Here is a 7715-nt window from a genome sequence, read left to right on the forward strand (position 1 = left end):
ATTCTCCAAATCTGGCCCCCAGCGACTTTTTCTTGTTTTCAGACCTAAAAAGGATGCTCGCAGGGGAAAAATTTGGCTGCAATGAAGAGGTGATCGACGGAACTGAGGCCTATTTTGAGGCAAAACAAAAGGAGTACTACCAAAATGGTATCAAAAAATTGGAAGGTCGTTTTAATAGTTGTATCGCTCTTGAAGGGAACTACGTTGAATAGTAAATACGAATTTTGACAACAAAATGTGTTTTTCTTTGTTAGACCGGGATTATCAGCCAACCTGTTAAATGTGTAGAAATGTGTTAAAAAATGGTGTTCGGTCGGAGCAGGGATTGACCCACGACACTTTACATGCAAGGCGGATATGCTAACCATTGCTCCACGTGGCAAAAAATTTATGTTTCTGTTAAATAATCTTTTGTTTGCATCGGCTCGTGGGCGCCGCAGACTATGCTATATAAATATAACTTATAACGATAATTGTCTATTGATGACCATAACAGGTACGTAGCCCAGTGGATAGTGTGTTGGCTTACAAACTGTATGGTCCTCGGTTCGATTCTCCGTCCAGGCGAAAGGTAAAATTTAAAAAAAATTATTAAATTGAATAATTTCTTCAACATTATTTGGGTTTGAGGACTGCCTGTTTTGACAGCCCTGGAATTTGTCCAATATGCGATGGGACAAATTCCTTACCCAATGGTTCGGTTTGGGTATGCAAATCGTAGAAATAATAAAAGAAAATGTTACCTTGTGTTTGGGCCAGCTTCCAACTTACGAGGCAATACACAAACGGGTACTAATTTTCTCCTCTGAATACTCCAGAAATAGATCCAGCTTCACTTCCAGTAGAAATTCAATATTATCAGAACACTATGAATTGCACACTAAATATGTCTCTATGATAATGTTTATATTGATTTTCAGATTTGGATTATATGGAAGTATCTCACTGTTGATTAAATTAACCCAAATAATTTCGGTTTAAATGTTGCTATTCTGTCTCCACTAAGTTAATAATTGACCCACAATTTTTACACTGTTTCGAATTCTTTACCGTCTCTGTGCACCACAACTTCCTGGCTCAAGATTTCACACACTTTTTCCAGTATTATAAATATCTCTACGCAAGAGTTATTCGAACACACTTATAATTACTTAGAATGCTCTCTCTGTAAATTTTACTTTAATCGCACTTCTTGGCCCACTGTAATGAGAACACGATGTTTTATTTTCAACACTTTCATGAATAATGATTTATTTTGCCAAACTTCAAACTTTTAATAATACAAAAAGAAGAGACAGTTATAATATATGTACATATGTATGTATGTCAGCTTGTGTTTACATTATGTATATGTTGATCGTTGCCCCAAAGTGTTGCAACAACAAAAACGAAAATATTGTAAGTAGAGAATCAAGAATGACATTTACGATATTGGTAGTAGGGATGCCAGTATGAGATACAAAAAATAGAGATTCAATATCAAGACTTGAATTCAAAGTAATTTCAAACAATTTTCATGTTGAATTAAAATAAATAAATGATTGGTAATTTGAATTCATGTATACTATTTGAAACAAACAAACATAAGAAAAAACAATAAATCATGGTGATTTAACATGCCGGGCCCCATTGAAACCCTTGGTTTCAATCAATTGGTAATTTCGCCAACTTTGCCACTGGACGTCTAAGTAGATTAGTTGGAGTCCGCACATCAACTCTAGCATAACCATCAGTACCTGGGACAATGTTTGTTACACGGCCAGTGATCCATTTCATCGGTGGGACATTATCTTCATGGACGATTACCATATCATTGACATTTAGCTCTTGCTGCGGGGTTTACCATTTATGACGATGTTGAAGTTGAGCCAAATATTCTTTATGCCACCTGCGCCAGAAATGTGATTTCACTGCAAAAATTCTTTGCCATGATTGCAAATGGGAGATATCTGAGTCAAAATTTGTTCTTTCTGGTAAACTGAGTAAAGGACAACCAATTAAAAAATGTCCCGGTGTAAGGGCTTGAAGATCATTGGGGTCAGTTGAAGCTGGAGAAATTGGGCGAGAATTCATAATGGCCTCTATTTCCACTAAAGCTGTGGATAATTCCTCAAATGTGAGACGTGCATTTGGAAGAGCGCGAAATAAGTGACCTTTCGCCGATTTGACCGCCGCCTCCCATAAACCGCCAAAATGAGGTGCTCTGGGTGGGATAAATACAAATTGAATATGTTTTGAGGCAGAAAATGATTCGATTTTGGATTTTGTTTCCTCTAAGTGAAATTGTTTGTGGAATTACTTTAATTTAGACTCAGCACCAATGAAGTTTGTGGCATTATCGCAGTATATTTTGGATGGAAGACCTCTTCGACCAATAAACCGCTTGAGAGCTGCCATGAAAGCATCACTCGAAAGGTCGGAAACAGCTTCCAGGTGGACAGCTTTTGTCGTAAAGCATACAAAAGCAGCTATATACGATTTGTAGGGCGTGTTCCCTCTAATTCTGAGATACGTTGCAATCGGGCCAGCGAAGTCAACACCAACAACCTGGAATGGACGAGAGCCAGATACACGATCCTTTGCCAAATTTCCCATCACCTGAGTCAAAAGCTTTGGCTTATATCGAGTGCAATGTATGCAGTTATAAACCACTTGTCTTGCTAACGAGCGACAATTGATGATCCAAAATTGTTGTTGTATTAATGACACCAGAGCTCTAGGGCCGGCGTGGTAATTTGATTGGTGAAAATGGTTTACCATGATTTTAACGAATGGGTCAGATTTAGGCAGGAGGAACGGAAACTTCATATCTTCAGGTAAGTCGGAATTTAGAAGTCGACCTCCAACACGAACTAATTCGACTCCATCAACTTCTTGTAGGAAGAGAGCCAAAGAGGATAAATGGCTGGGTAAAGTTCCAGAATTGTTTATTTGTTTAATTTCATTCGCGAAATAATGCTGTTGAATCTCCCAAATAATCCGGTGAAGTGAATGACTCAGTTCATCAGGAGATATTGTGAGGCAGTGGATAAATTTTCTCGACTGGAAACGGAGAAGATATGAGAAAACTCTGAGGCATTTCAAATAGTTGCTAAATTTGTGAACCGCTTGAACTATATATGGCACATCTTCTTGTTGCGCGAGTAAAATTGTTTTCCTTTTTTCTATTGTCATTTCTTCTTCGCTGATATTCGGACCATCAAACGGTGGCCATTCAGATTCGGAAGATCGTAGAAACGATGGGCCATAAAACCAATTAGAATTCTCCAGTTCGATAACTGAGCAACCTCGTGACACTACGTCTGCAGGATTCTGGTCTGTAGGTATATATCGCCAATATATCATTTGATAAATTTTGGATTTCAGAAACTCTATTACCGGCGAAAGTTGATAAAGTTGATGAATGAGTTCTGATCCAATGTAATGTAATTTGCGAGTTAGACCAAAATATTATTTTTGAAATCGAAAAATCGAAATGATTTTTTAGTTGATTCCAAAAAATTGCAAGTAAATGTGATGCGCACAATTCTAACCGGGACAAAGATCTTGTTTTTAGTGGGGCAACTCTAGATTTTGAAGCTACCAGATTTGTAACAACATTGCCGAATGAATCGATGCATCGGAAATAGAGACAACAACCATACGCTTTAGTAGAGGCATCTCCAAAATCCTTGAAGATCAATCAAATTGGTTAAACGAATGAATCGAGAAATTTTTAATTGGGGTAGATTATGGTAATCAGCCAAAATATTAGTCCAAACACTATCAATTTCTTGAGGTACAGATTCATCCCAATCACATTTTAAAATCCAAAGTTTCTGTAGCAAAATTTTTGATTTAATGATTAGAGGGCTGATTAACCCCATTGGGTCGAAAAGCGTAGATGTAAGAGACAGAATTGTTCTTTTCGTATTACGTGAATACGATTTTAATGGGCGAAATTCAAAGTGGAAAGTATCATCAGAGGTGTACCACGATATTCCTAATGTGCTAGTAGAATCATCGTCAATTCGAACCTCTTTTATACCAGCATCAGTTAAGTTCAGATTGAGACAGTTACTATGCCATTTTGAGAGAGAGAAATTTGAATGAGTCAATATTTCTGTTACTTCCTTCTTGATGAGTTGCAATGTATGCAAATCATCAGCAGCAGTAATCATATCATCAACATAGAAATCCTTTGTGACAACAGCCTTGCCACATTCGTGAATATTCGGAAACTGTTCGGCGGCATAATGAAGACTTCGTATGGCTAAATATGGGGCTGATACTGTTCCATATGTGACAGTATTCAGGGTATATGTTTTAATCGGATTGGTAGAATTATCACGCCATAAAATCAGTTGCAAATGTCGATCATCAGGATGGATCAATACCTGCCGATACATTTTTTCAATATCTGCTGTGAGGCCATACCTATGACATCTGAATCGCAATAAAGTTATGAGTAACTGATTTTGAATTGTTGGCCCAACCATCATGATATCGTTGAGAGACAATTGAGATGAAGATGCATCAAAAACCACACGAAGTTTGGTCGAGACACTTTGAGGTCGTAAAACACAATGATGGGGAATGTAATAATTTGGATGAGAAATCGCATTTTCGTCTACTGGAGACATGTGTCCTAGCTCTTCATATTCTTTCATAAACCTTGAGTATTGTTCTTTCAATTCAAAATTTTTATTTAATTTTCGTTCAATAGAAAGAAAACGACGAAGAGCTATGTCCCTTGAATCCCCAAGAACTATTGGATCTTCCTTAAGAGGCAATCTCACTAAAATTTTTCTATCATTTTGTACCGATACATTTGTAACGAAATGATTTTCGTATTCTTGTTGTTCCAATGAAAATGGTTGGCGTTTGCCTTCAACAGATTCTAATTTCCATAACATTTCGACATTATTATTGATTTTCGAAAATACATCCCCCGAGACAACATAACTTGTTTTTGAGGGTCGATTTAAACGATTACGTTTGTATCTTCCGGAAACAATCCACCCTAAAAGTGTCTTCTGTAAAGTTGGTAAATTCTCTCCAAAACGAATTTGACCCACAGAAAGAAGTGAGAAAAATGACTCGGCACCAAGTAACATATCGATACCACGCCTACGATGAAATTCAGGGTCAGCTAATTCTATGTTGTTGGGTAGATTGAAATCAGTTATCGATAAATTCTCATTAGGATGATAGCCAGTTATCTTTGGGGAAATTAAGAAATCGAGGGACAATTCGAAATTATTTAATCGAGATCGGACAGTGCTTTGCGTTCTGTATGACACTTTTACACCAGAAGCACCAATTCCCAAAATATCTATAGTATTTTTCGATTTCCGTAAATTGAGTGAATTTGAGAAAGATTCCGTTATGAAATTCACTTGAGAGCAAGAATCCAGAAGTGCTCTCCCCATTCTAAAATTCCCCTCAGAATCTCGAATTAAAACCAAAGCAGTCTCTAAAATAACATTACTTATTTGTGAGTCAGAATTTTGTCGAAATGTACCGTGAGTTGAGGCAGATGACGCAGTCGGAGTTTCTTCTTGCTCCTCTTGCTTATGTTGGAGCGAGTGATGTTTTTTGTTTACAAAATCTGCATGAATATCGAGATGGACACTGCATATACATGTGTCCCTTTGCCAGACAGTTGTGACAAAGTTTCTGTTGCTTTGTTTGCTCCATTCGTTGATTTGGAGTCAAAACAATGAATCGTTGACAAGTTGTTATAAAATGACCAGATTTTGAGCAATGATTGCAAATTATTTCTTGAGCCATATTTTTCGCCAGCAATGAGTGCTGCTTTGAAGGTTGATTATTATGTGAATAATTTGATGAGGTAGACGGGTTCGTTGTTTGGATGTTCTTCGGCACTGTGCATCTAGTTGTTGACAACGTCTGTCCAACATAGAGCAGCAATCAGTCCACGAAGGTAATTTTGAGTAATCAATAAACTCATCCCATTTCTGTTTCGTTTCCGGGTCAACCTTGCTCATCGCCAAATGAATTATGAATGCATCACAAATTTGTTCATATGAGCCAAGTGATTTTAAAGAACTATAAAGGGCTGATATAGTGTCTACAATATTTCTTAATTGCTTTGGGACAGGTTTACTTGATTTAGAAATCTCAAACATTGATGTCACATTTTCCAAAAATATCAGTGTGTCATTATCGTACCTCTCTTTTAGTCTATCGAGGGCACTTTGATAATTTTCATCTGTGACTTGAAACGCTTTAATTGTTGATAAGGCCTCACCACTGAGGCACGAAAGCAAGTGGTTGAATTTCTCCGTCACTGGAATATTTGGGTCTTTATGGACTAAATTGTTGAAAGTATTTATGAAATTTTTGTATTCTAAATACTTTCCATCAAACTTAGGAAGTTTCAAGCTAGGAAGACGACTTGATGAGTGTTGAGGGACAGAAAAAGATTGTTCAGTAATACTATGTCGCCTGCCACTACCAATGAGATCTAAAAGTTTAGTCTTAATAGTAATGTAAAGTTCGTCTATATCAGCCCTGCCATCGTCTAGAGGAGACAGCCTTTCAATTTGGTTCTGATAATACGAAGCCTGTTTGTAGTATGACTCAATAATGCCCAATGTATTTTTCCCTTCAACAACATTTTTGATCCGGGTCATACTACCTTTCGATGAGGCACGACGCTGTTTTAATTCTTCAAGCGATGGGCTTGGCTGTGTTATTTCTTCACCGTTTGGCATTGTATATTTTTTGGTTCAAAATTATTTATACAAAAACTCCGAAAATTTACTTCCCAATAAATTTAAATTTTGAGACAGAATCAATATAATATGGTTGATAATTTGAATGTTGTTGTAAAAAATTCACCGAGGCAATTTATTTCCTACGTGAGGATTGCAATGTATGCGATGTGATTGCCCTTTGAAATTCCAACAACAATCCAATATGTGAAAATTAAAATTAAGAAAATGGTGGAAATTCGATGTGGGCCAATTACATAAATGATTTTATTCGCTTCACAATATTACAGAATGCAATTTAAAAATGGCGTAAAATTTCCAGGGGCAAAAACAAATGTGTTCCAATAACGTTGTCAGTGATTATGTAACCGCACGAATTATAAAAATGGGTTTTCGTGGTACTGAGACACTCGCTACTGAATTTTATTAAATTCAGAATATTAAAAAATGTTACAATGCCACTGAATATTTGTCCTGTCACGGTCGCCAATGTTTGAGGACTGCCTGTTTTGACAGCCCTGGAATTTGTCCAATATGCGATGGGACAAATTCCTTACCCAATGGTTCGGTTTGGGTATGCAAATCGTAGAAATAATAAAAGAAAACGTTACCTTGTGTTTGGGCCAGCTTCCAACTTACGAGGCAATACACAAACGGGTACTAATTTTCTCCTCTGAATACTCCAGAAATAGATCCAGCTTCACTTCCAGTAGAAATTCAATATTATCAGAACACTATGAATTGCACACTAAAATATGTCTCTATGATAATGTTTATACTGATTTTCAGATTTGGATTATATGGAAGTATCTCACTGTTGATTAAATTAACCCAAATAATTTGGGTTTAAATGTTGCTATTCTGTCTCCACTAAGTTAATAATTGACCCACAATTTTTACACTGTTTCGAATTCTTTACTGTCTCTGTGCACCACAACTTCCTGGCTCAAGATTTCACACACTTTTTCCAGTATTATAAATATCTCTATGCAAGAG

General features: G+C 36.8%; 1 protein-coding gene across 1 annotated transcript; it reads right to left on the reverse strand.

The window, feature by feature from the left end:
* Positions 1-1644: 1644 nt before the first annotated feature.
* On the reverse strand, positions 1645-6719 carry LOC142242854 (uncharacterized). Its single transcript, XM_075314372.1, has 6 exons — positions 5840-6719; positions 4718-5590; positions 3917-4642; positions 2300-3317; positions 1912-2203; positions 1645-1830 (listed from the first exon to the last, which is right to left on the reverse strand). The coding sequence occupies exons 1-6, from the start codon at positions 6717-6719 to the stop codon at positions 1645-1647; spliced, it is 3975 nt and encodes a 1324-aa protein (XP_075170487.1).
* Between the last annotated feature and the right edge of the window lie 996 nt (positions 6720-7715).

This window comes from Haematobia irritans, unplaced genomic scaffold (genome assembly GCF_050003625.1).
Source record: "Haematobia irritans isolate KBUSLIRL unplaced genomic scaffold, ASM5000362v1 scaffold_85, whole genome shotgun sequence".
Taxonomy (NCBI): Eukaryota; Metazoa; Arthropoda; class Insecta; order Diptera; family Muscidae; genus Haematobia; species Haematobia irritans.

Coding starts and splice junctions, on each gene's coding strand:
- LOC142242854 (XM_075314372.1), bottom strand. CDS start 6,719: ATGCCAAACGGTGAAGAAATAACACAGCCAAGCCCATCGCTTGAAGAA. Junction 4,643..4,717: donor TTCAAGGGACATAGCTCTTC/GTCGTTTTCTTT, acceptor GGTTTATGAAAG/AATATGAAGAGCTAGGACAC. Junction 2,204..2,299: donor GGTGCTGAGTCTAAATTAAA/GTAATTCCACAA, acceptor TATCCCACCCAG/AGCACCTCATTTTGGCGGTT.